This window comes from Diplotaxodon limnothrissa, linkage group LG10 (assembly GCF_057381915.1).
Source record: "Diplotaxodon limnothrissa isolate DT_005_m linkage group LG10, D_limnothrissa_male_GT1.1, whole genome shotgun sequence".
In the NCBI taxonomy this organism is placed as follows: Eukaryota; Metazoa; Chordata; class Actinopteri; order Cichliformes; family Cichlidae; genus Diplotaxodon; species Diplotaxodon limnothrissa.
In genome coordinates, this window is record NC_140605.1 from 18,051,075 (window position 1) to 18,076,808 (window position 25,734).

The 25,734-nt window shown below is 41.3% G+C and overlaps 4 protein-coding genes across 4 annotated transcripts; 1 reads left to right on the forward strand and 3 right to left on the reverse strand.

The window, feature by feature from the left end:
• Nucleotides 1–177: 177 nt before the first annotated feature.
• fgl1b (fibrinogen like 1B) lies at nucleotides 178–2,365 on the reverse strand. Its single transcript, XM_085363421.1, has 9 exons — nucleotides 2,360–2,365; nucleotides 2,161–2,247; nucleotides 1,705–1,978; nucleotides 1,368–1,527; nucleotides 1,139–1,236; nucleotides 902–990; nucleotides 690–815; nucleotides 500–564; nucleotides 178–358 (listed from the first exon to the last, which is right to left on the reverse strand). The coding sequence occupies exons 1-9, from the start codon at nucleotides 2,363–2,365 to the stop codon at nucleotides 178–180; spliced, it is 1,086 nt and encodes a 361-aa protein (XP_085219547.1).
• A 1,169-nt stretch (nucleotides 2,366–3,534) lies between these two features.
• tpte (transmembrane phosphatase with tensin homology) lies at nucleotides 3,535–8,869 on the forward strand. The gene is made up of 19 exons (XM_085363798.1): nucleotides 3,535–3,549; nucleotides 3,972–4,062; nucleotides 4,154–4,234; nucleotides 4,314–4,361; nucleotides 4,463–4,624; nucleotides 5,152–5,271; nucleotides 5,852–5,951; nucleotides 6,043–6,106; nucleotides 6,212–6,276; nucleotides 6,417–6,477; nucleotides 6,563–6,644; nucleotides 6,848–6,936; nucleotides 7,034–7,095; nucleotides 7,191–7,271; nucleotides 8,033–8,138; nucleotides 8,237–8,334; nucleotides 8,416–8,511; nucleotides 8,597–8,667; nucleotides 8,764–8,869. Exons 2-19 carry the CDS (start codon nucleotides 4,016–4,018, stop codon nucleotides 8,867–8,869), a joined length of 1,539 nt encoding a protein of 512 aa, XP_085219924.1. The 5' UTR covers nucleotides 3,535–3,549; nucleotides 3,972–4,015.
• A 1,758-nt stretch (nucleotides 8,870–10,627) lies between these two features.
• On the reverse strand, nucleotides 10,628–15,989 carry smpd1 (sphingomyelin phosphodiesterase 1). Its single transcript, XM_085363799.1, has 9 exons — nucleotides 15,832–15,989; nucleotides 15,346–15,607; nucleotides 13,921–14,241; nucleotides 13,340–13,620; nucleotides 12,913–13,086; nucleotides 11,942–12,113; nucleotides 11,743–11,819; nucleotides 11,231–11,376; nucleotides 10,628–11,149 (listed from the first exon to the last, which is right to left on the reverse strand). The coding sequence occupies exons 2-9, from the start codon at nucleotides 15,562–15,564 to the stop codon at nucleotides 10,731–10,733; spliced, it is 1,809 nt and encodes a 602-aa protein (XP_085219925.1). The 5' UTR covers nucleotides 15,565–15,607; nucleotides 15,832–15,989; the 3' UTR covers nucleotides 10,628–10,730.
• Nucleotides 15,990–17,444: 1,455 nt separating this feature from the next.
• ilk (integrin-linked kinase) lies at nucleotides 17,445–24,306 on the reverse strand. Its single transcript, XM_085363800.1, has 13 exons — nucleotides 24,238–24,306; nucleotides 23,716–23,850; nucleotides 21,709–21,874; nucleotides 21,330–21,425; nucleotides 21,068–21,164; nucleotides 20,884–20,967; nucleotides 20,710–20,795; nucleotides 20,518–20,627; nucleotides 18,894–19,021; nucleotides 18,468–18,589; nucleotides 18,281–18,380; nucleotides 17,925–18,055; nucleotides 17,445–17,830 (listed from the first exon to the last, which is right to left on the reverse strand). The coding sequence occupies exons 2-13, from the start codon at nucleotides 23,802–23,804 to the stop codon at nucleotides 17,681–17,683; spliced, it is 1,359 nt and encodes a 452-aa protein (XP_085219926.1). The 5' UTR covers nucleotides 23,805–23,850; nucleotides 24,238–24,306; the 3' UTR covers nucleotides 17,445–17,680.
• Between the last annotated feature and the right edge of the window lie 1,428 nt (nucleotides 24,307–25,734).

Sequence of the window (25,734 nt, forward strand, 5' to 3'; positions counted from 1 at the left end):
GAACATCAGAGAGGTGTTATGGATGAAATGCTGTTTATTTTAGTGTTTGGTTAATAGACACTTTACAGAAAGAAATGCATACAATACGGTATTACTGATATTTGATAGAAAAATAGCAAAGGGAGAAATTAAAATATGGCAAAGAATGTTTGCTTTTGTTTTTTAGCGTTTAGGTTTTTAAATTTCGCCCGCTCCACTGCCCACGGCGTCTAGGAAAACCAGAGGCCGCACCTTCATGGTGGTGTGTCTAAGTGAATACCAAAGGCCTTTCCAGGTCCCCCAAACAATACCGTCATCATACTCGACTTTGTACTTCCCTCTGCGATAGAATTTTCCATTTAAGTTGGCTGCATGACATCTGTAGATCAGAAGTTAAGGGCACAATGTCAAAGGTAAATTTTCCAAATTACAAAACCCGGTGAAGGGACAGAAACTTCATAATCACATTTGAAGTGATGCAGACTCATCATGAAACAGAAAGGGTGGGTGACAGCCTCACCTGTTGTACCACCAACCTGCTTTATTCTCCTGGGCACAGCTTCCCTGGAGGTACCGGTCGTTATCCTGTCAACCACCGGCATCAGTGTTTTCACATTCATCATTTGCACATGAGTAGTCTATTAGACGTGCTGTGAAACATCAACTTGCCATCTTGGAGTGGTAATGGTTTTGACAGATGTGCGACTAACCTGATCCCTGGTGCTGAAATGCATGCCACTGAGGCAAGAAGACCACTGCTCCACCACACCCCTGCTTCCACTGAGAGCATCTCCCGCTGACCCACTGTACTGCCCATACTGAAGACGATATTTATCCTGGAATGAGCATTAGAACAATGTTTCCTGGGAGGATCGTTATACTTATGATTCTAAGGAAAAGCTACACAAAGTGTTTTTCTCACAGCCTCATCGGTGATCCTGAAGTTGTCATAAAACGCATAGCTTCTCTGTCCATCCCAATCCATAAGATCGATCTTCACAAGGTTCTTACCTTTAGCACAAAAAAGACACAAAGTAAAGTTGGTAAAGGAGAAGCTAATAAGACAGGAAATAGAACTTTTTAAAATGCAACATATGAATGAAAAAACACATACTGGGTGTCTAATGTGAAGCATTAGTGCATAACGTGACCTGCTGACCTTCTGAGAGCAGAGAGTAAATATGTTCATTGCCCAACCAAAACTCGTCATTCCACAGTTTGAAGTCGCCAAAGCCATCTCTGTAGTCCACCCAGTCTCTGAAATGAGAAGTAGGCTGGCAGTTGACTTCAAACAGAAAACCCCACAAGCTTTATCAGCATCATACTAGATAGACAGGCTGTGGGATCTTCCACCCACATGCTGTGGGCTACTTCTTCTGCACAATTACCTGTGAAAGTCAACTCTTCCATGCCGGCGTTTTTGAAACACTGTCCACCCTCCTCCATCATTCATGTCACAGTAAACTAAAAAGGGCTCCTGATGTAATTTGGGTCTTATGCGGTAGAAACCGCTTGATGGTCTCTGTCTGTCGAACAGTTCAGAACAGTCTAGAAGAAAGACTAAATGCTTCAGAGATTGCTGATTATTGTTCTTACATTGACATTTTGACTTTGTGTTGCATGTCAAGTAAAAATAGCTGTGCATGTGCAAAACTCAGTGAACTAGAAATAGAAAAATGCGTCATGCACTGTAGATTTGCACCAAACATAGTGCGCTTTTCTTACCTTTATCATATACAATTAAACTGCCTGTCGGTGGAAGTGGTTTAGTCAGCGTCATATCCAGTCCATCTAGTGCTGCGCTCTTGTTGTGGTTTAAACCAGAATCGGGGTCTGAATCAGCCTGAGGTTTGCTGTTAGACGCAGCAGGCTGAAACGGACGGAAGTATTTGTGCGTCTGCAAGTGCTCAACCTGCCATTTTCTGATCAAAAGACTATTTTCAAGTTTCCTTATGCTGCGCTTGAGAACAGCAAACTCAGGCCCGCACGAGTCTGTTGCCTTAAAATAAGGAAGGAAAAAAATACCTCTGTTTTTATTCTGATAACACACAGAGGAAGCAAGTAATGCATCACAGTTTTTTTCTACACATCTAGAAAAAACACAATTTAAGGCAAACATTTTCAGTTTTCACAGTCAATACAAAAATAAATGAAAATATTTGTTACAGAGTAGATACATACAGACGGCTGTGAAGAGGAGACCAAGACTGGGCACAGCAGAGTCAAGAACAGCAACACTGGCATGACTTTTAGGAAAAACCACGTTTTCTAAAATAAACAAGACAATTTAGATTAAAACTTTAAGAAAAATCAAAAAGTTATCCAAAACTTTAAATGCTTTTTTTAAACACCTGAAGAATCTCGAAGCCACAAGCCTTACCTTCATTTCACAAAGCTTCCCTTGTTTTCTTCAGGTTCAGTGTTCTCTTCCCCTAAAATTTGTCAGCATTATTTATAGGCTGGGCGTCTGCATGTTTCACATTAGAGGATTCGGACTAGAACGGTCTCGTCAAACACTGAACTCAGGTCAGTTTTGTGCTTGCTCCTTCATAAACCATCGCATTGTCTTGAAAGTAGAGCTGATCTCAGAGCTGCAAATAGCTTCACTGACCGAAAATGTTGAAAGAGCTCCATTCTTTACATACCAGAAGCGCTGCTTGTGGGGTTTGCCTTTTAAATATAACACAGTGATCTATTGGGGGGAGACAATTATTCCTAAAAAAAATTACATTCTTTTTATATAAATGTCCTACTTCAAACACTAATTCGAGCAATAAAGTAATGCAATATATGATTTCTTAGTAATTTCATGAACAGCAGAGCATCCGGGTGAACATTACCCAGGACACTAAAGTTATAATATTTACACATATTTAATATGCAATGGTATAAAACACGGGAAAGGTGCAAACTGTAGTGTAGGAAGTCAGCGTGTGGGAAGACGATAAATGACCCTCTGCATGTGAAGTAAACACGCAGAGGGTTGTTGTAATAAAAGATGATGCAAGGAAAATGGGTCAGATGGAGGCAGACATGCGCTGTGGCGACCCCTAAAGGGAGCAGTTGAGGTATTTTGTGTTTTCTATGTATTTATTTCATTTTTTTTTTTTACTTTTTACTTTTCTGAATATCATACCCAAATTTCATGAATTCATGACAAAAAACAAACAAACAAGTGACGCAAAAGGCAGGAATGTACTATTTCGTTATTTTGGCCAGTCTATTAGAACCAGATGTTCCAAATTAGGCAGCCCGTTGGGCTAGTTTAGTAACTATCGGCGGTTTAAATACGTCTGTGCAGAAGGGTTACCGTCAGACTCTGTTTTTGAGTCAAAGTAAGCTGAGGAGGAAATATGAATAAAGAGGGGGGGCATTTTTTCCTCCTGTTTTTTCTTTTTTTTTTCTACTGAGCTCCAGGAAGTTCGAAACCGCTACGTTTGCAAAAACGATGAGGAATAGTGGATGGATAGAAAAAAATCCACCCGGTTAACCTTTGAACCGTCTTCCTTTGTCCCCGGGAGAAGTCACAAGACGAAGTCTCGTATAATTTGACGAATGACAGTCCCGACGGTAAGCAGGCGGTGGGAGTTTAGTTTAGTTGGGCTTTTTGAGGGTCTGATTTGTTGTGAACGCGTCAACGCTGCAAGGAAAGCAACAGGACAGTGAATGGTGATCACACAGACTGTGGACCGGGCGGTGAAATTTTGTTAAAATTTACCCAGAGGTAAACGGAATGAGCGATTCCTTTCTTGAGCAGTTTCTTTGTACGTGCTGCAGCTGAATGTAGTGGTTTAGGGACGCGCTGTGGACTCCTGCATCCTGCAGGTAGCACCGGGAAATGCGTGAGAGACTGGTTTGAAGAAAAGCAGCGTTTTAGGACGATGACACAAAGTTTATGCACTCTTGTCTCATTTGTTTCCACATTGTAACCACGTAGCATCGCGCCGAAATGGGTGCACTCAATCTTATCACGCTTTTGTCTCCAAATGCAGAAACTCCACGTTCAGGACAAAAAGAGAAAGGAAACAGAAGCATCATGTCCTCTGTGTACTTTAGCCCAGGGTTAGACTCAAGTGTAAATGGGTGAGGTTTTTATTTATTTATCTCTCTATATATATCAAACAAATACATATATTTGTGTGTCTTTGTCCGTAATCTCTATCTGTCTTCTCAGAAACATGACAAAGATGGAGAACGCTAAAGTAGAGATTGATGATGGAAAGGAGGAGAGTGCACTACCAGACACGCTGTACTAGTAAGTTTACAGAGATCCAATTTGCACAACCCTTCAGCTCTACATACAGGCACATATAACCCTGTCCCCTGTTTTGCAGCAATCTTCGGAAAAGGATAGCCCCGTTTGTCATGTCCTTTGGCTTTCGGTGAGTGTGTTTTTTGCAAATTGGAAAAGGGTACACCCCTACCTGGTTGTCTTTTTAATTAAGTGGATGTTTTATCATCATTTGCATGTCTTTCTTTCCAGTTTATTTGGAGTAACACTGATCATAGTGGACTTTGTGCTGGTGATTGTGGATCTCTCGCTGCCAGCCAAGAGTAGAGATGCTGGAAATGCGTTAGAGGCTGTGTCCCTCACCATCTCTTTCTTCTTCCTTGCCGATGTCCTCCTGCGTGTCTATGTGGAGGGGTGAGTGAGAAATGCTTGTGGGAGTCTAGTCGTTGTTTTCTGCACCTCTGTAACCATCAACACCCGTTTGTGAGTAAGAAGTCATGCGCATGAGCCAGCCTTCCAGGAAGAATAGCCTCTGTTCTGAGGAAGCCAGTGGATTGCCTAACAAATCAGACAAAACTTACTTTTGCAAAAGTAATTTTTTGCTGACACTGCGCTAGAAGAAGTGCTCACATTGATGCAGTGGATCGCGATCGCAACTGTTTCCGTGCTAATGTGAGAAAGAGAAATGTTTAAAGCAGTGATTCCCACCGGAGTTTTGAATCAGCTGAAACCAAGTCTGATTTGTCATTAAACAGGAAGTTGTGAAAAGGAAGTCAGACAGGAAATGTTTTGGGTTAGGGATTAGGAAATGTAATGGCACAGTCATCAGAGTGTCAGAGAAATCACTGAATATGTCCATTGCATGATCTGTGCGGAGTCTTTCTCCAGCTGTATACTAATTGTCTTGTGTCATGTTTCCACTTATCTTGGCCTCCTTTTAGTTTCAAAGTGTACTTCAGCTCCAAGCTGAACATCATAGACGCCTGCGTGGTGATTGTCACACTGGTGGTCACCATGGTCTACACCTTCTCTGACCTGTCAGGTCCCAGCCTCATCCCCAGGTACATGTTTGCTCATTGCATTCCCATCACAACAGGCATACAGTTGGAAGGAACAATTAAATAATTAAGTATGATCAGTAAATAAACATTTTGTTAGATAAGAAAAATGCAAAAGGGGCCACTTTAATGAGCATATCATAGTATAACACATTTAATATTTGAATTAAAAAAAATCTTGTATTTCTTTTCCATATGGGAATTTACACCAATAGCCCACCTACTTGTTTTCTCTTATGATTCCTGACTGACCTCATAGATCTGTGTACAAACTACTCCAAAAAGAAAGCAATAGAGCAATGTTTTCAGTAAATTTGCAATTAGCCATATTGTACTTTAAAAACAAAAGCAAAAAAATGTTGAAGTTATTTTTGTTTTCTTATTTGGTGGTGAAAATCTGAGAATGAATGACTGACTTGGCTGATTGTCTAATGACTGTTTAGCTTAACCATATGGTTTTAAGCTACATGCAGTAGTTGCATAGAGTATCGTAAACCATATTACAGATTTTATAATCTCCTTTTGAATGCACTGGACTTCGAACACCTGGAATAATGATTCACTTTTGCAATTTTCCTTTCAGGGTTGTGACATTTCTCCGCTTCTTGAGAATAATAATCCTCGTGAGGGTTTTCAGACTGGCTGCTCAGAAGAAAGAGCTGGAGAAAGTCACCAGGAGGATGGTAAGGTCGTCATTCTAGACGCAAACTGGACAGTTACAAGTGTTAGGGTTGGCATCAAGAAAGAACACTGGAAAAATTGCTTATTTTTCAGATTTCTGAAAACAAGCGGCGTTATCAGAAGGATGGATTTGACCTCGATCTTACCTATGTCACAGGCAGGTGTTTGAAGTTAAACAATTATGCATGTCAGGAAAATACATTTTGAGATTTGAAAAAAAGAAAAGAAAAACAATGATTTTGCATCTTTACCCGCTCTGTAGACCGCGTCATCGCCATGTCTTTCCCCTCCTCTGGGAAGCAAGCCTTCTATAGGAATCCAATCAGGGTAAGTGAGTGGCCTTGGATGCGAACCATGCACCACCTGCTTCATTTTACAAACATAATAATAACATAGACAAAGATCAAGATGATCCCAATCACAGTTACCATTGGCTTTTAACTGACTTCTCTTCTCTCTTTGTGCAGGAAGTGGCAAGGTTTCTAGACACTAAACATGAAGGCCATTATAAAGTTTACAATCTTTGCAGTAAGTGTGCACCACCTTTCCTCACATGCACTGTATGCCCTTTTGTTGAGGATTACAAAACAGCGTAGTTTCTTTTTGCTTCCAGGTGAGAAAGGCTACGACCCCCAGTTCTTCCACTACAGGGTTGAACGGGTGTTTATTGATGACCACAATGTCCCCTCCTTGGAGTGAGCACGGTTTCTGTTTCATATGTGGCCTTTTCTTTAATCTGGATCTTTTTCTTGTAGTAAACCTATACCAATGTTGAGACTTCAAGCATTTCTATAAATGACTCGGATCCAGGAAAAAGATGCATCACAACTGCATCAATTCCAGTGCCAATTAGTATTTTCACACCTTATTTCTTTGTTCTTGTACTGGATTGTTTCAGGGACATGCTCAAATACACAGCGAGCGTGAGAGAGTGGATGTCTGCTGATCCCCAAAACATCATTGCGATCCACTGCAAAGGAGGGAAAGGTAACATTAGTGAGCTCTCCTTGACTCATTATCATTGGATCACTTATTTGAAAATATGCGTCTTTTTAAATGTGAATTCTACTGCTCCCTTTCCCAGGACGCACCGGTACTATGGTGTGCACCTGGCTTATCGACAGTGACCAGTTTGAGAGTGCACAGGTACATCTCTCTTACTTACTTGTGAAACTAGGGTAAATAGATAAGTGCTTTAAAACAAAGCTATATCCTTACATCTGTTTCTTTTCGCACTGAAGGACAGTCTGGAGTATTTTGGCGAGCGGAGGACGGACAAAAGTCAGAGCTCCAAGTTTCAGGGGGTGGAGACTCCCTCTCAGGTAACAACAAGTCATCAAAAACTCTTTGTAGTGAAGACCTCTAATCATTATGATGAGCAGCTCCATGTGGCAGAAACACAAAAGCATGGCAGCAATACAACGGCCTTCTTCACATGTGAGGCAACTGTTTTGGTTTTTTTTTTTTTTTACAAAATTTGTAACATCGCCACAGAAAGTTGCCAGGTTTTGGCCAAACCTTTTCTAGGAAAGTATTTGGAAACAGCCAAGGGTTCTGTCTTACAAATCATTTGTGGGAGATTTTGGGCGTACCTGTGAGACATCGCTCTTCACAACCATCATCAAAACAAATAGTAAAGGAATGTCTTTTGGAATAAGTATATTAGAGTTTTAGGCACCGGTGAAATCAATTCCAAGAAGCATAAAAGGGATTCTGGAGTCTCAACATCTTCTTAAGCCTGTTGGAATACACGTACAAAAACTAAATGCTTGCTTTTTTTAATGGTAAATGGACTGATTCTTATTCTTTTCTACTTTCCCAGAGTACTCAAAGCGCTCTATAGAACATGCCAAATTCACATATTCACTATCTTCTATGCTTTCTAACCACCATTCACACACATTCATACTCCGATGGATGCATCACATAGCTACTTGGGGTTAATATCTTGCCCAAGGATATTTGGTATGCAGACTAGGCAGAGCCAGGGATCAAACCACCAACCTTCCAATTAGTAGATGGCTTGCTCTACCTCCTACAGCCACAATATGTTAAAAGGTTTTGTTGTTTTTGTGTCCTGCAGAGCCGGTATGTAGGGTACTATGAAATCATGAAGAATAAGTTCAACAGACAATTGCCTCCACCGAAAAGCCTCAGGATTAAAAGCATCCGTATCCACTCCATAGCAGGTAAACTAGAAAACCTGAATCATGTTCGTTTATAGCTGCACCACCAACAGTGGCACATATGAGCTTTTTTTTTTTTTTCTCCCTCTACTCCTGCTCAGGCGTTGGTAAAGGTAATGGTAGCGATTTCAAGGTCAAGATAATTGTGAGAAAAGAGCTGGTGTTTGAGTGTGTGTGTGCCAAGCAGGAGAACTGCACGGTAAGTCTGTCACACACTCACAAATTCACACAACAGGATTGAAGAGTTTTAGCGTTTTAACCCGTTTATGCGTTTTGTTAGGTATTTCCTGATGTGGGTAATAACGCAGCAGTCATCAGCCTGCAGAATGGACCTGTGGTTGAAGGAGATGTGAAGGTCATGTTTGAATCGAGTGCAGTGAGTGCTTACTTTTTCACCTTTCACCTATATTAAAGGAAAGCTTGTGAATTAGATTCATGTGATCTGTTCTCATCACCCTTAGGGTCTCCCGAAAGGATATGAAGATGTTCCATTCTACTTCTGGTTCAATACATCCTTCATAGAAGATAACAAGTGTGTTTCTTTTTCTATTTCAGCAGATCAGAGACCGTTTTTTTTGTATTCTTTTGACTGTATTATCATGACTTACACTCTTTAAACTGTCCTCAGGTTGTTTTTACCCAGGGAAGAGCTGGACAACCCACACAAACCAAAGACCTGGGACCTGTACAAGGAAGACTTTGGTGTCACTATGTTCTTCTTAGAATCTGAATAAAAGAAAGATCGAAAGATGGGAAAACCTGTTCTAGCTTTAATGATGCATAATGAACAGAAATATGCAAATTGAACACTAATTAAAAAAATGCAGTTTTGGTGTTTAAAATTGACCAGAAGAATACCGCACATTTACATGTTTAAATGTTGTGATCTTAAGTGCTTACAATTCTCCACTTTACAAATAATGTAGACTAAAATTCTACTCTCAGCTTTTGCCACTTAAATTTGTGAGACATGGAGAATTACCAATACACAAAGAATAATGTCCACATTTAAATTAATCTGTATGTGCAGGTACTTTTGTATGTAGTAAAATGATCAACATTTAGCATTCATGAAATTATAAAGCTATATGTGGCTTTTCTTTTCATAGCTCAGTGCTTTATTTGTGAACTATTTCCCAATGCTGTTACCTATTCAGCCCCACTTGAGGATTTATTGAAACCTAAAGTAGCCTAGGTATTGGTTAGGGTTAGAGTTGTCTTTGGTGGAAATGTGGAAAAGGGAGAGAGGAAGCTAAGACATTGCTAACGAGAGCTCAGAAAAGATGTTAGTCTCACAATGATTTAGAATTTGAGCTTTCAAAGCAGCAGCTATTGTAGAAACTGTATTGATTTTGATGAATTAAGGGTCACTTCAATGCAAATAATGATTTGATGGCAGTTTTTGTATCAAATTTCTGAAGAACAAAAAACTGTAATAAAGTGTTGGAGCTGTGCATGTGTTTGATTAATTAAAAATAATCATTTTAATTTAAACTCAATATTTGCCCCACAAATAGGTAACGAGCAAGCAATTTTATTCACACTCTGTACAATCGCTTAAATTACTGCTTATATTACAAGCACTTTCCTGTTACACCATTGGCTCCTCAAATCTGGGGAATTAAACAAGCATGTCAGATTTATTCACTGCTAAAGAAAGTGGCTAAAAACAAAGTGCAGGCAGAAGTAAACATTAGGAATGTAAAATACTGCTCTTTGGTTGGCTAAAAGATGTTTTTGCTGAGGCAAAAAATGTTGCACATAAGGTGGATTACATAAAGCACAGGCCTAAAATCCAAACAATGGTGCTGACGAAGGACTTAAAAAAAAAGATATTAAAGTGCCAGAACATTTGAGTCACACTGTGGGACTGAGATTAGCTTCATCGCGGCACAAGAATAAGGTCTGCCAGCAGGTGTCTTTCTGTGTGGAGTTTGCAAGGTTACTGTATATGTGTCGGTTCTTGTGTCAATGTGGGTGTGAATGGCTGCCTGTCTGTGTTAGCCACAGGCTTGCAACCTATAGAGGGTGTGCTCCACCTCTTGCCCCACGACCGCTGGAAAGGCTCCAGCCACTTTGCAACCCCAAATTTATATAAAAAGAAGAAAATTAATGGATGACTAAAATTTCAGAGGGACAGAGGTTTAAAAGATATATCGCAAGAATCAATAAGTTCATGTTTAACAAAAAAAAAGAAAAAGGCACTGGCTTCAAAAGAACTGCTTAAATCATGAGAACTGAAGAATCCTTGTAATGCCTAACACTGTGTGCGCTTCAGAACAATTTTAACCACCCTTTTCACAACTGACATTAAAGAAAAAAAGTCAACCGTCCCACATTCATCTAAGTGATTTAAAACACATTATTAGTGATGAGGCACAGCAAATACTCAAGTTGGGTTTCTAAGTTCCACATCCATGTGAACATGAATAATAGGTCAAGTGACTTTATGAAACCAAACCTATTAAAAAAAAAACAAAAAAACAATCATTGTCCATCTGCAACAGAGGATGATTTGTTTTTGGCTCAGTATCATATTTAGTCATATTGCTTTTTCCCCCTCACCCTGCCTTTTCCAGGCTAAACTCCATCAGATCAACAGAGAGTTTTTGTGGCAGCTCTGGCTAAGCTTCCTTTAAAACCATTAAGGTAGTCGCACTGCTTCAGGTCATCATAACGCCCACTTCGCAGGTAGCACAGTATACCGGTCTTGCAGACCTCTTTGCAAGGCTTTGAGACGTGTCCTTTATACCTCAAATACCAGAACTTCTGGAAGACAGGATCATCATTGATAAAGGTCCCAATCAGCCGATTAAAATCGGAGGGGAACAGAGTAGACAGACCATAAGCTTCAGTGGCACGGTACAGTAGTGTCCATTTAGGATCCTTTTGTGGACTATGTGGTGCCCATGGACTGTGGTTTGCCTCTGTAAGGTTCATGATGTAGGTTTCATGGTCGAGTACCAGCCGAGAGCTTCCTTGGTAGTTCCCATCAACATAGTAGACACGGTATCCTGAAAAGATATATTTTTGCTGCGTGTGAGTGTGCTGCTTATGAAATGCTGGAAGATGATTTAACTCAATTATTAACTCACCTGGATTAAGGCCAACAAAGGTAGTGACACTGGGAGCAATAAACACTACCCCCAATGGGTGGGTCATGGTTTCCTCATCATAAAACATCTGGAACTCATCCAGGTGCGTATGGCCAAAAAACTGTCCAGTGATTGTACTTTCATACCTGAAGAAAGGATGCGAGAGTAGTTTACCAAAGAGAAACCAACCAATTCATCTCTGTTCACATGCTTCAGATGCTGAAAAGTGTTTCTAGTAATAAGCCAGCTCTGTATCTCGCTGCTGTAATTCCAAGAATACTGCTTATTGGGATTTAGTTGCATTGATCAGCATTACACACGCACCTTTTCTAAATTCACATTGGGAAACATTTAATGCTCTGCAATTAAACAATAAACCATTGCTTAATGAATACGAGCCCAAATCATTCTCCAAGTGACAAAGAGGTAGCCAGACTGACTTTAGTACTCCAGTTATCTTCTAACAGTTTCTAACAGCTTTATATTAAATCTTCAGTGGCTACTGCAGCTACCTGTTGACAATGTGATAATAGTTCCAGCTCCAGCTGCTAAGACAAAGGCCAGGTGGGATGTGACCAATGATATGTACCTACAATAAAGGAGGAGATATTTTTAAAGAAAAATAAATGTTTTCCTTTGCTTAATAAATGAGATCAGAGGTAATTAAAATAAGAGAATCCCAATGTCACAGTGTTAAATGATCAAACTCACTTTTTCTCCCTTGTCCTCGCTGGCCTGGAGAATGTGTATGAGCCACTGCAGCTGATCCCCGGGATCGGTGGAGTTCACCATCAGCCAAAAGTTTTCTCGTGCACAAAAGTTCATATTGAGAGAAACCAGCCTCAGACCAGGCTGAATCTGCACTGTGTAGAATCCTCCATATCTGTAATTACAACAACAGGACCTCTGAATGACTCAAATTTAAATGAAACTCTAGACATTATCAGGCTCTGGGTCACTTATTGAAGCTCAAAGTGTTGTATACACTCACTGGCCAGCAGAGGCCAGTGAGTGTATACAACAACAGGACTGGGACCGAAGTGGTCTTTTGTAGCCCATTTGTATACCATGGTTGTAACAAATGGTTCTTTAGGTTCTTCTCCGACCTCTGGCATCAACAAGGAATTTTCACCCAAAGAACTGCTGTTCACTGGGCATTTTCTCTTTTTCAGCCCATTCTCTGCAAATCCTAGAAATGGTTGAGTGGGAAAATCCCAACAGATCAGCAGTTTCGGACATAATCACACCAGTCCATCTGACACCACCAACCATACCACATTCAAATTAAATTAAATAACCATGTTCCACATTCTGATGTTCGGTTTGAACTTCAGCAGACTGTCTTCATCATGTCTGCGTGATTAAACACACTGAGTGGCTGTCATGTGATTGCCTAATGAGATAGTTGCATTAATGAGCAGTTAATCAGGTTAGTTGCTGCTATGTGATTGGCTGTTTAGATATCTGCATTAATGAGCAGTTTAACAGCTACACCTAAAAAAAGTGGCCAGTAAGTTTATAAGAAACACTTTCCATCACTGGTAACCAGTCAAAGTGAAACTGCATCATAAACACAGTTTCCTCGTGTTCCAGTGTAAATGCTTTGTTACCTACGGGTAGCTTTAACTGCAGTACTGTGGCAAAGGACATTCACATATAATAAAATCATAAAATTCAGTAACCTTAAAGTCTTCAATGCCTGATCTGGCAACCACGGGGCCCATTCCTCTGCCATTTGGTCATATAGCCAGGAAGAGGATCTGTTGCCATGAATATAGGGTGGAGGGAAGCTGTTTACTGGTGTGCTCTCGTGGTTTCCTACAGCAGGGTAAACCATCACATTAGGTCCCAGGTGTCTGAGGACAAAAGTTAAGAGTCAACATGAGATTGGACCAGTTCAAGATAGCACATGACAAACTTATGACTGGACAACCCTATGAATGTTAACATGGTCTGAGTCAGACTACAGTGTGTTTGTAATGAATGTAGCCATAAACCAGCACAACATATATTGTTAGTTTTATAATATTAAAACTACTCTGATCTGCTGTTTTATGAGCTAAAGTAGCACGTATCAAAAAAAGTCAGTTAAACTTAAAGCTAACTTACTTGTGGATGAGTCTGGAGATGACAGTAAGCTCTGACAACTGCTGCTCCCTGGTCTGTGACCACACATTGTGTGCTGGTATGTCTCCAGTCCAGTAAACCCAGTCCCATGGCCCAGCTTTGGCAGCATTTTCCAGAAGGTTCTCCACTGTCCAAAGAGGCAGGTCACACTTTCCATAAGTTCCCCAGTGCCCAGCCTTCCTCCTGCTCAAGTTTGGAGAGCCTGAATTGTTACGACAACACAGAGGTTCCTTGCAGTCTGCAGCACTGCCGACGTCATATTCCTGTCAGGAGGAACAAAGAGTAATATTTTTTTTAAGGCACGAGTTAAACCAAAACAAGTCAGGTGATCAAAGCCATAACACTTTATGCTGAGTCAAGCCGAAAATATACAGACGCTGTAAATCACTAACTTTAACCTTGTTTTTAACAAACGTATGACCTTAATATAAAAAGGTTTCATATACACACCTACTGACAGACACACTTTGAGGGACTACATATATACACAAAATTAGGACAAGAATAGCCAAGTTTGCCAGGATTTCACTTCAATTTTGGCTCTTTTCGTTTCACACACTCACCCTGTCCCAGTGGACGTCTGTGAGAAACAGTACTCTGCTCTGTGGAGAACCCGGTTTGGGAGGAGAGGGTGGTTTAATGGGGGGCTTAGGAACATTTGGCAAAGTGATGTTCCAAGGTGCATACACATCAAATTTGCCACAGGAAGGGCCCACCAGTATAGCACACGCTTCAGTGGGCCACAGAAATGACTCCTGCAGGGCCCTTATGAAGTCATCCCTGAACAGCTCAATTATATCCCGACAGACTTGCTCATCAGCCAGATGGAGACGGATACACGCCTCACCTACTGCTTGTGCCACTCGCTCTTCATTTGCATCACTCTGGGGGAAGGGGTTAACAGAGAAAAAACAAGCTCTGAGAGGAGGAAATTAAGAAAACGAACCACTGCATTTGAACTTCCTGCAAAGCAGGCCAAGCTAAAATTTGTTTAGAACAATCTGAATTTAAACATGCTCAAAGAAACATTTCACAGTACGAACATAAGTCACAGAATTTAAGTGCAGCATTTGCACTTAAAAAAACAGGAGAATATGCAAACACATGTGGTTGAGGTCAGCAGTTACAGCTAACGATAAACATGTTATTTGTGGTCAATAGAGACCACATGACATAGTCTAAGGACTTTTATGCTAAACACAGAAGAAGCAGAGTGTCATACGACTTGTATCATACACCACGAACATTTTTAAACTTTTTATGCTCTGCAAGTGCAGTAATATTCTCTAACATAATTGGTGATTCACATTTGGAAACATAATGCGAACTGCTCAGATTTATTGTCTTTTTAACCCAATTTGGCTGTACCAGAATTGAATAAACAAATAAATAAAAGCGTAACTGCCACAGCTTAAGAGAAGTCCCTTGTTCAGTTTAGGAAGTTGGACAATGTGCAATAAACGGAACAAACCACAAATCACAAAGAAGAAATAAAAAACAAAAAAACAAAAAAACAAAAAACAGTTAAACCAGAAGCATATGTTGATATCAAATCTAGTCTTCAGCCATCCAGTTTAAATGTTTCTACTTCTCAACATTAGAAAACACACTGATGTAAATGGTAAAGGGAATATTGAATATACTAGAAGCACCTCTCACTATTTCATGATGCAGGTTAATATGGAAAACATAATCTTCCTGCACAGCATTTTATGAGGCAGCTGCAGTCTTCCAACATTTGTTGGACTTTGATCAAGATTTTCTACGGACTGTAAAAACGTAAGCTCTAATTATACATGTAGTCAAAATGCAGTCCACAACAACAAGTAATGTATAACTACACTTAAATGCAGTTTTAATACTCCAGTAAACGTCTCCTAAATGTTTTTCACTTTTAAAACAAATGACTTCCTGAGCTGCTCTAAGGACCGGATGGTCTGTTGCACTTGTGCAACTTGTGGTTTAATAGGACATTTTTAACACATTACCAGAAGGGCAACATCAACAATGGTGAAGACAGCTTTGCAGACGTAGCAGGTGACATTTCTCCAGTTGAATCTGACACTTGAGTGGCTCAGCTGCTCCATGAACACCAGGCTGGGGTTTCCGGAAAGCTGCGCTGGATGACAGGAGCCAAACAGCGGCAATATCAAGACCAAAGAGCAGGTTATCAGCCCAAAGGAGGGCGGCTGAGAGGAGAGCCTCATGGTCCAGACAGCAGGTGTCCTCAGAGAGCGTTTGCCTCAGCCTCTGTACAGGACAGCAACACAACAGGCACAACAAGAACAAAACAAGGATGGGTGTCAAGGAAGTAACACTTACTGTCGCGGTGCTTAACTTAACACTTCAGCTTCAGCTTCAGAATAAGTGACTCACAAACAACCGCAAGCAATATTCCTCTGTATGTCAGCTACTAACACAGCAGCAGCGAGAACACACACTTAACAAAGCTAGCTACTCTTCTGATACCATACCTCTGAATATAACAAAGTGCCGCAGTTTTCCCTGAGTGAGAAGCGGGAAGGTCAAGAGCGGCCCAGCCCCCACGTCCACAAAGTGCAACGAAATGAGCACGGCAGCCTTCTTTCTTTGTGGAAGTCCGACTGTCACCTCAGCCGCTGCTGCTGCTTCCTCTGACTTCTGAAAAAGTCAGCTGACACGTCACGTGAGGCCGGGTTCACTCGTGCGCTCCCCCCCCCCTCCTGTTTTCTGATTGGCCCACAGTCTGCAGCTGTCAAATGACGTCAATTAAAGATTATCAAAGCTGAGGTCACGCGCTGACCGTTTATATTTTTACCTCCCCTTTGACCAAATTCTTCCTTAATTACACAGTGACTGAAGTCCAGAAATAGCTGCCTAAGCAAACTTTTATAAATTTGGGACTATAAATTCAATGTGCTGATCGTCAGTATATTCTGCTTTATGTCCGCTATCTTAAAATAAAACCAATAAAGTCTTAATTTTGGTCAAAACAGTTGTAAGTTGCTTATTTCCTTTGTGTGTGCATGCGTTACTGATTCATAATTTATTATTTTATAAGTGTAACGCGGGTCTATTATGACACATGTAAATATGGATACTACTGCAAAGAATCAACAAAATATTCAAATTTCTATATAGTTATTAACTTGAATGTGCAAGCAACCAAGATGACTGATTCCCAATCCAACCAAACATGGAATAAGGTCAAACATTTTTGAAGTACACCGTGATATCTCTGACAGTTATTGCATTTTTTTTTCTAATATCGTTATCATATTAGTATGATATGACTCTACTGATTTTTTTAAATTCGGTTTAGTTTCACGTAATTTCCAGATTGGGTTTTGATCATTTTAGTTTCGTTTTTATTGTTTAAAAGTATTAGTGTTAGTTTGTCTTCTTAATTATTACGGTATGAAGGGCAGATATGGCAGAGGTTAGATTTAGCATTACAGTAAAAACATGGAACTTTTGAAAGCAGTTGACTCATATCCGAAGTTTCACCAAACACATTCAAATAAACTGCCAAATACTAAAACTAAAAAGATTTCCTTTTTATTTTCTACTTTATTCTAGTTAGTTTTCCAAATTGGAAAAATGCTTTCGTCACATCTAGTCTTAGTTAAAATATTGCAATCTTGGTTTTTGAGAAGCTGATCTTTAATATCATAGTGTTTAGACATCAGTCAGTGTCAGAATCAGAGTGTGAATTCTTAAGACCAAAAAATGGCTGTAAAGTCACTTACCTTGACCTTTAACCACCAAAATCTGTTTTTTTCTCCACGAGTTTAAGTGAAGAATTGTGTAATATTTGAAGAATTTTCCACCGGAGACAAAAGAGCGGAAGCAATCATTGACAGAAAATCCCAATGACATAAACAAAACCCCATCCAGGTAGCGAAAACGATTTTTAAGAAGTGAAAATGTGACAATGTTTAGTCTGTGATGAAAGTAAAATGATGTCTCAAATGAAACGAACAAGCATTTGTCATAAATATAAAACATTTATTGCATTGGCAGTCAGTGGTGTGCATAAAAGAATCGATTCTATACATATTTCACTGAATGAAATCCACACTGGATCAAAAAAAGAGCTTGCCAGCATTTCAGTGACCAAGTCTCAGTCATTACAAAAGAGCTGCTTAGCCAAAAAGAACATTTAACTACAAATTTAACTTATACAAGAAAAGCAATACAATATTAGTGTCTGAACTGTGGGTCGCTGAAGTGGTTCCTGGAATTATTTACAGTGGCTTGGCAGATACATAAAGGAAGTGATGCTATAGAGTGGTTTGGTGATTAAACATGAAAAAGGAAGTGCGTGAACTGATGCACAAGCATTCACTTGTCTTGCATTTTCTCCAAGATGGGAACAATCATATCAAACTTGGGTCTCTTGGCTGGGTCTTCATTCATGCAGAGCCTCATCAGCTTACAGATGTGAGGGGAAATCCCCGGGGGAAAAGTCGGCCGAAGACCCTCGAGAGACACCTGTTTATATTGGGGCGGTGTTAAGTAGAAAAGCTGCACGTGTTTGTAATGTAATGTTGAAGCCTATGGGCAGATAAATACTGTGTCAACTTACTTTCATGCCTATCTCCATGTGTGAGAGATCAGCAAAGGGGACTTCTCTGGTAACGAGCTCCCACAATAACACAGCGAAACTCCACATGTCTGCAGATCTTCTGTTAATGTCCTCGGGCTTCTTCTGCAAAGCTGAAGAAAGAAAAAAACCCCCATAAACATAAGCACTATAACTTAGATCTTCATTATGTAACTTTACCAGGTAAAACAGCACGACTGCTTCTTAATTGGTACTAAATTATACAGCGCAGTTTCCTCCTGGCTGAAAGACTCATAAAGTCGAAGGAGGCATTTAGTGAGCAGGAAGCAGGAGGGAACAGTGAGTGAGCGAGGAGAAAAACAAAAGGGAATAAATACCTTCAGGAGCCATCCACGCTGGAGAGTACATACGACCAGGACACTGGAAGGACAACTTGGCATCCGCCATACTTATCCTGGCGGTCATGTCCTCATCAATCTGTAGACGAATTACATCTTGTGATCACATCTGATAATAAACATGCGGATATCTAATGAAATAAAAGACAGCAGAAAGGCCTCTCACCATGATGTGCTTACTGTTGAGGTAAAGCCGCGAAACCATTGGTTCTAAGGTGTGGAGGAAAGCCATGCCACTGGCAATGTCCAGTGCAAACTTCACTGCCTGGCTCTGGTCGACCACGAGAGCTGAGGGAACAGAAGGCAGAAGTAGGATATGGGGTTTAATTAAGTGCCATGATACCAACATCTAAATGTCACTTAACTGACTAGCTGACATGAATGAGTGAGATGGGGGGGAGTGAGAGAAATAAGAGAAATAAGTGAGAGAAAGACGCATGCACAAATACGTTTCTTTATCCATAATGTATGAAGCCACACAGCGTCATCCACAGTGGCAAACCTGCCGCAGTCTTAGCTCTTTCAGGCTGAGACAAAAGACAAATTTGAGCCTTTTCATTTTAACGCATGCACACATTGTCAAATGACTTACTGGTGCCCTGGTGTAATATGTTGTAGAGGGATCCGTAGGGCATGTAGTGGGTAATGATTATAGGGTGAGGGGATGGCGGTGACTGACAGGCCCCAAGAACAGGTAGGATGTTTGGGTGAGAAAAAATCCTATCAAGCCACAACAGAAAAAAAAGAGAGATTGTGAAGTGTTTCTAAATATTATTTAATAAATAGCTATTTATTCTAAGCTCAAGATGGTCTGTCTGGGATAAGAAGAGACTAACAGAGAAGAAATGGCCTCAAAGCTTGGTCTGAATCACGAGAATGCTTTGCAAATCCACGAGAAACCACCCCACCATTTGTGTCACCTTTAAAGTTAAGCCCAGCAGCAGTGTTTTTGCATTTCACTGTCACCTATTTTTGCAGTACATGAAAGAGCTTATGTTGCCTCTAATCTTCGGCGCACGCATAACCAGCGCTTTGATGATTGCATCAAGCACAGCCAGGACGTTCCTACTGCGCACTCAGCCTTCCTGGTGAGGTTTCTTTGATTTGGCCTGCTCAAAGGATTCTCTCACCTTCTGTTCTGGTCATTTTATCCCGAGGATGACAGAATTTATTAAAAGTAGATGAGATGGGAATGCAGTTTTGCTCAGGTGATTTAATACTATTCAGAGGACGCTTCAGAATGCTGAAGTCATTCTGTGGGCCCGCCTGGGCCCGTCTTAACACGTTCTGCAGGGTTCGACGGTTATTGCACGATAAGTTCATAACAGAAAACAGGATTAGAAAGTAATGCTTGAGTCACATTGTGAAGGGTCTGGTTTCATCTTATAAAAGAGGTTCATGTTTGCTGTAGAACCCAACTTAGCAAAAATAAAGGGTCCTCTCCTCCATTGCATAAGAATCCTGCACAACATCCTAGCTAATCTTTGACCACAGACTTCACCGGCGGTTCATCGCGGTCATCTGTACTCTACACGAGGACTGTGTTTACCAGTGCATGGCCACCAGGCCAAATGTCGACTGATTCTATGTAACTCAAACAGACGCTAAGCCGACTCAAGATAAGAAACTGCAGCACCAAATGTATTTGCCTCAGTTTACATAAACACGCAGGCTGACAGCATGTGACCCTGTGATGTTTGCCCATGATCCATGACACGAAAAGCAGAGGTGAAACAAGCTTAATTCAAGAATTAAATTATAAAGATAAATTCCCAGGATATGTTTTTTTTTTATTTAAACTATCTCATTTAAAGCTTAAAGCTTAAAATTATGCATTATTAGGGCCAAGATACAGTGTGAATTTAACACCACCAAACTAAGTCACTGAACTGTATGATACATGCAGTGTTAGTGCCTCCTGGAATATTTAGCTTTATGATAAATATGATGACTCCTTGTGCCGTTTACCCACCCAAATTCATAATACAATTGTCCAAATATGGTGAGTTCTGGCTCAAGAATTATGGCAAAGGTCATAAGAGTCGAAATGTAACTCCACAAACCAGTGCGTGCTGTAACAATGGCTAGATCCATCTTTCATATACAGTCAATACAATGGAATACCGATTCATTGTTCGGATACCACAAGAAACACTGCTGCCCCAGACCCACCACTATAACCTTTCTCATTCCTACAGTACGGTTATTTGAATCACCTCAGTTTAGGATGTTCCTCGTTGAAGTCTCTGCTCTTCCTGGTGGTCCAGTCTCTCACTTGTAGCACTTTTACTACAATTTCGTCCCCTTGCCACCGACCCTGCCATAACTACAAACAGAGCGCATGGTGTTAAACAGCCGGGGAGCTGAAAAAGACTGGCACGCAGCAATAAAAACAGAGTGCAGCTAACCTCTCCAGACTGGTTTTCATTGATCTTTGCCAGCAGCGAGAGTTGCTTATAATCGATACCAGCCTGCTTGTTGAGGGTGCCATTACCTACAAGGTCAAAAACATCGCTATTATTGCAAACATTCTGCTTTGATATGATGATTGGCCCCTAGAGTGTGGAATAAATGCTACTCACGGGGTCGTGTCCGCATGGTGCCCTTCCAGAAAGTTTCCTTGTATGGAACTTTGATCAGACTCTGGCCCATTTTCTCTGCCTTTTCTAAAAAGAAAACAACAAAAATTAAGAATGCATAATTATTTCCTTTTCAAAAAACCCCTGTTTGTCTGTTAAAATATCCAAAAATAGTCCCCTGTAGCACCTTGTAGCAGCTGTCTTAGGTGAGGCTTGCCTTTGTCCAAAGGTGTTTGTCCATACCTATTGCATATACACACCTGGGCACCACTGGCCACCAGGTCCTAAAAGAAAAAGTGGTCAAACAATGTAATGTGCACAGATTAGATACTGAAGAGCTTCACAGAAAAAGACTGCAGTGACCATCTCTGACCAGAAGAGGGAGCAAAGAGATAATGGTAAAGTAAAGAGAGAGCATCTGTGTATGGGTATATAGTAAAGTACTGCACCTCGGCCACTTCATCCTGGCCCCAGAAGCAGGCGTAGTGGAGCGGGGTGTTCCCGTGCTCATTGACTGTGTTGGGGTCGGCTTTGCACTGGATCAGCTGCCATTAAAAAACAAAAGGGCATAATGATAAATAAGATTTGACCCACCTAAAAAAAAATAAAACACATACACAGACCCACTGATTAACAACACTGTATCTGTATCTGGGTTGCTTTGGTTCAGGAGAGCAGGTCATCTGCTAACTGGAAGGTTGGCAGTTCAGTCGTTCTGAGTTGATCGGTATGTAAATGTGTGTGAATGTCAGATAGCAAGCACTCAGCTCTAGAAAAAAAGTGCCTACGTGAATATATAAAGTGTATTGTATAAAGCGCTGTGTTTACCTTGGCCACGATGTCTCTGTGTCCATGACTTGCGGCGAGATGCAGCGGCGTATCGTCGCCACGGTTCATCACATTTATGCGGGCACCTCGCATGATGAGCATGTCGACAACGCCGTTCTTCCCTTCCCTGCACGCCCAGTGGAGAGGGCTGAAGCCGTGGTCATCACTAAGCCACAGGGCAAGCACAGTACGGGAAGCAAAGAAGACATACTTTTACTGGAAACTTACTTTATAAAGTCTGACAAGTATATTTTCAGTTGATGAAGTGTGTGTCACTGTGAGGTGATGACATTCTTGTTTCGCTGAACTGCATGTAGGAGGATGCTGGCGGCCTCTGACAAAATTGTACATGTGTGGCTTCCTCTATGACATGGAGACACCCAGGTTCTCACACACAGACACACACACACACCAACTGCTAATCTTTATTTAGACTTAAGCATATGCTACTGCACTTTTCCTGCAGCCTATACTCCTCTGGTGACTCCTCTGATGACTGGCATGTGATAAAAATGCCAGTGCAAGCTGGAATAGCTACTAACATATGTAAAGGCGCAAACACTTGCAGCACTGCACTCTAGCAGCCTGCGAGGAGCCCAGGATATCACCTCCATGTGACTTGGCCCTCTTTCACCCGTTTTGCTTTACCTGACCCCAAGGCAGCTGCTGGGGATTCTCGCAGCTCGTTGCAAAGCCACAACCTCTTCACTCTATTTAACAATAAACCCTAAGAGAGCTTGTACAGCCCGTAGGAAGTAGCTCCAGAACTAGGTTAACACTTAAGTGAAATGCCAGTTAGGCACATTCTGTCTGTTCTGATCCAGCACTGTGTGGACAGACAGTGCAGTCTAACCAGCCCTTTGGGCTATAAAAAGTAACAGAAGAGAGAGAAAAAAACTCAGGAATGACAGGGTGGAAAAAACACAGTGGAATCCTGAGCTACACATTCTCTCTCTCTTTCTCCTCATGTCTCTTTATGTCACACGTTTCCAGGGGGCTGATCTGAAACAGCTTTTTTGTTTGTTTGGTAAAATGTTTGTTTCTAAGTTCCCTTTCCTTTTGTACCAGATGTAGAGGTAAAGGAATTCCACTAACATGTAGCACATTTCCCCTGCCGACACATGACGCTTTAATTGCACATTATTAGATATTCTAAAGGTAAAAACAGGCCTGACCGCATAGCTGAGCTTCCTCAGAGTAAGAGCCAAAAAGGAGGCCTCCAGCATAATGAGTGGCCTCTCAAATGTTTATGCGGGACTGCAGAGAGCTGTCTGGGTAGCTCTGTCGGCGAGGGCTTGGCCCTGTATGGAGCTGAAACAGAGGAAATGGTCTTGGCTGTTGCGTGGTTGGCTAGAAGCTCTGCAGCCCTCAGAGGCAACGTCAACAAACTGCACATATATGGCCTGACCAAAGAATGAGATAACTGAGATCTTTAGCAGTGAGGTCTTCTTGCTCCTTTCGAGGAAAGAGATTTTTGGAAAGGGCAGATGTTGACGGGGCTGCACCCTTTGATTAATATAAAATCATCTGGCAGTAATAGTTTGGATTTCACTTTTAATCCCAAAGTGTGGCTTCTTTAAAAGTAGCTGTTTTTTAAACACAACACACTTCTAGAGGGGCAAATCTTAAGCTCTCTGAGTCACGTAAGTTACTGTGAAACCTCCTCTGAATTACCCATAAGCAGTTTTTGGAAATGACCTCATAAGAAGAAGGGGGGGGGAAAAGTACAGACTGTAGCTTAGTGATGCTCAGCAGTACGTGGAGTTGCAGAGCGAGAACAATATGGAAACTATGTGACCAGCTCCAATGCGCCAAAGATCACCTTTTTCTAATGCACACCAGCACACAAAAACACCAAAGAATCATTTGCTTTTAATACAAATTCTTTAAAAGTCCAGGTCTCGTTGCACAGGCTTCAACATCACAGCTGGATTCAGCAGAAAGTCCAGCAGCAGTCCTCTTCAAAGCCTTGTCTGTTTGAATGAGTGTGCACAGTTATCTGCTTACCCCAGGTTGAGGTCATTCTCCGTGTTGTCCAGCCACAGACGAACAGCCACAGAGTTGCCCTCTCTGCACTGTGTGAAGATGTCATCCATGGGTATGCTGCAGGTTCCGCCTGGTTTAAACTCAGGATCACAGAGCCTGTAAGAGGTTTTATTAATAGGTTTTCACCCCCTCACACTTAAAAGCTTTGCACACCTTCCAGCACATTATCAGACATCACTCACTTTTGAATCTAGATTGCTATCAGCGCTATTCTGATGGCTGACTAGTTTTAAGGTCCGTGGGCGCCTTAAAAATGATCAAAATGTTAAATTCACTATTTTTGCTGCAAAAATATCCAGAAGCCAGCAGAATATAAAGCCCCCACGTTTCCTCTTGGCTTCATCTGCCTCCGTTGGGCTGGCCTATTGGATCACTTTGGAAACTACTGTAAAAAAATGTTCAAGTTCAGTCAACAACGAAGCTTCTCGGGTTTGTTGTATGTTTAGGAAAAGTATGAACTGTATAGAAAAAAAGTTTTCAAACCTTTTACCAGCTGGTGAGCGATCGATTTCTTGTTGGTTTCTTTTTCCCCCGCGAAAGTCTGCCGTCTCCTCAAATTTAAGAGCAGGGAATGGTCGCTCCGAGTCCACGCCCCGCTCCTCAGAGCTGATGTGGGCTACAGCTGGAGAGAAGTTCGAGGAGGTGTCCGCTACTGGCAACCATATCCCGGGACACCGAAGCACCAGCGCTCCCTGCTGGAGGCAACGCAACCATGCAAAAGCAAGCAGGGTATTTATGGCGTTATTTTTGTGCCACTATTCTGAGCGCACGTAAAAAAAATTTGCAGGTGCAAGTGTTGCATTTTGAGGAGAAATTTATTTTGAGCGAAGAAAAGCTGAATTTGAGTGAACAAAATTCATTGCTGCGTGCAAAAAATGTATTTCAGTGTTTGCTATTATCCACACACACAATAGCAGCCCCTCTCGCTCAGTTTTTGCACTTGCGCTCGCTCGCAATGTGTCGCTCGCGCTCTCAACATTTCAGCCCGTGCGCGCTCAACTCGTTCTGTACACCGTTATATTTGTGCCACAAAACCAGCCAATCACAGACTTGGATGCAAAAAAAATCTGATTGGCTGTTTTCGTCTCCAACCAGCTCGAAATGACGAAATGCAATATCCCAGAATCCATTTCGTCCAAAACTCAAACGAGGCAGTGGCGGAGGAACACAGAGTGGCGGAGTTTGAAATATTACTCTTTGTGGGTCACAAAATAAACTTTTAAGATATTTTCATGCGAGAATGGTGCTGTGTAAACTTCTAATATCTGCTCGATTTATCAAGACATCACATATTTGCATAAGTGCTCTAACGTTTTTGGAGATGCCTGTTACCCACCAGCTGACCGAATACCTGGACTGGCCATTGGGCATTTACCCGGCATTTGCCCGGTGGGCCAATGGTGATTTTTCATTTTTATGTTAGTTTGTTTGTTTTTGTAATGGTATAAACAATGAAAGGTGGTGGATTAGCCAGCTGGTAATAATCAACTCTGGGCTGGACCAATTACAATACATCCGTATTGAGGGGAAAAGACTTCAGCGAGAATAAAAAAGACACAAAGCTGGAGTTATTCTGTGTCTTAGCTGCCTCTTCTCTCCTCATTCTCCCTCCCTCTCCTGTTGCTACTTCAATCATGAAACTGATCAATGATCAGCTGATCGTCTCTCTTGTTTGTTTATCTCCCACTTTGCGCCAGAAACAGGAAACCAGCGGATGTTGCGCTAAACAACAACAGCAGCACGTTCAAAATTGATCAGCTGTTGTTAGAATTTATTTAAAATTAATTTCTAGTATCAGCTGATGTTTGCTGGAGCCACAGCTGTAAAGCTGGAAACATGAAGGTGATACAAATCATACATATATACCAACAAAACAGTGTACATCACTGTCACAACAGCGTTTGTTTTCGTTCAAAGGCTTTATGGTTTTTCCAATAATACCTGGTGGTGTAGTCGGTGATTTTTTTGTCAGTTCAGCCT

Bases quoted from the DNA above. Each gene is read 5' to 3' on its own strand.
- tpte (XM_085363798.1), top strand. From the start codon at position 4,016: ATGTCCTCTGTGTACTTTAGCCCAGGGTTAGACTCAAGTGTAAATGG. The intron at 5,272-5,851 runs GTACATGTTTGC...TTTTCCTTTCAG, and splicing joins GGTCCCAGCCTCATCCCCAG to GGTTGTGACATTTCTCCGCT. The intron at 6,478-6,562 runs GTAAGTGTGCAC...TTTTGCTTCCAG, and splicing joins TAAAGTTTACAATCTTTGCA to GTGAGAAAGGCTACGACCCC.
- fgl1b (XM_085363421.1), bottom strand. The intron at 991-1,138 runs GTCAGCAGGTCA...TTTGTGCTAAAG, and splicing joins TTACTCTCTGCTCTCAGAAG to GTAAGAACCTTGTGAAGATC. The intron at 359-499 runs GTGAGGCTGTCA...TCTGATCTACAG, and splicing joins GCAGGTTGGTGGTACAACAG to ATGTCATGCAGCCAACTTAA.
- ilk (XM_085363800.1), bottom strand. From the start codon at position 23,804: ATGGATGACATCTTCACACAGTGCAGAGAGGGCAACTCTGTGGCTGTT. The intron at 20,628-20,709 runs GTTAGCTGCACT...CTCTGTTTGTAG, and splicing joins ATGAAAACCAGTCTGGAGAG to TTATGGCAGGGTCGGTGGCA. The intron at 18,590-18,893 runs GTAAGTCATTTG...CTGTTCCCTCAG, and splicing joins CATATTACACCAGGGCACCA to CTCTCGTGGTCGACCAGAGC.
- smpd1 (XM_085363799.1), bottom strand. From the start codon at position 15,564: ATGAGGCTCTCCTCTCAGCCGCCCTCCTTTGGGCTGATAACCTGCTCT. The intron at 14,242-15,345 runs GTAATGTGTTAA...CCCTTCCCCCAG, and splicing joins TTGTTGATGTTGCCCTTCTG to AGTGATGCAAATGAAGAGCG. The intron at 13,087-13,339 runs GTAAGTTAGCTT...TTTTGTCCTCAG, and splicing joins ATCTCCAGACTCATCCACAA to ACACCTGGGACCTAATGTGA.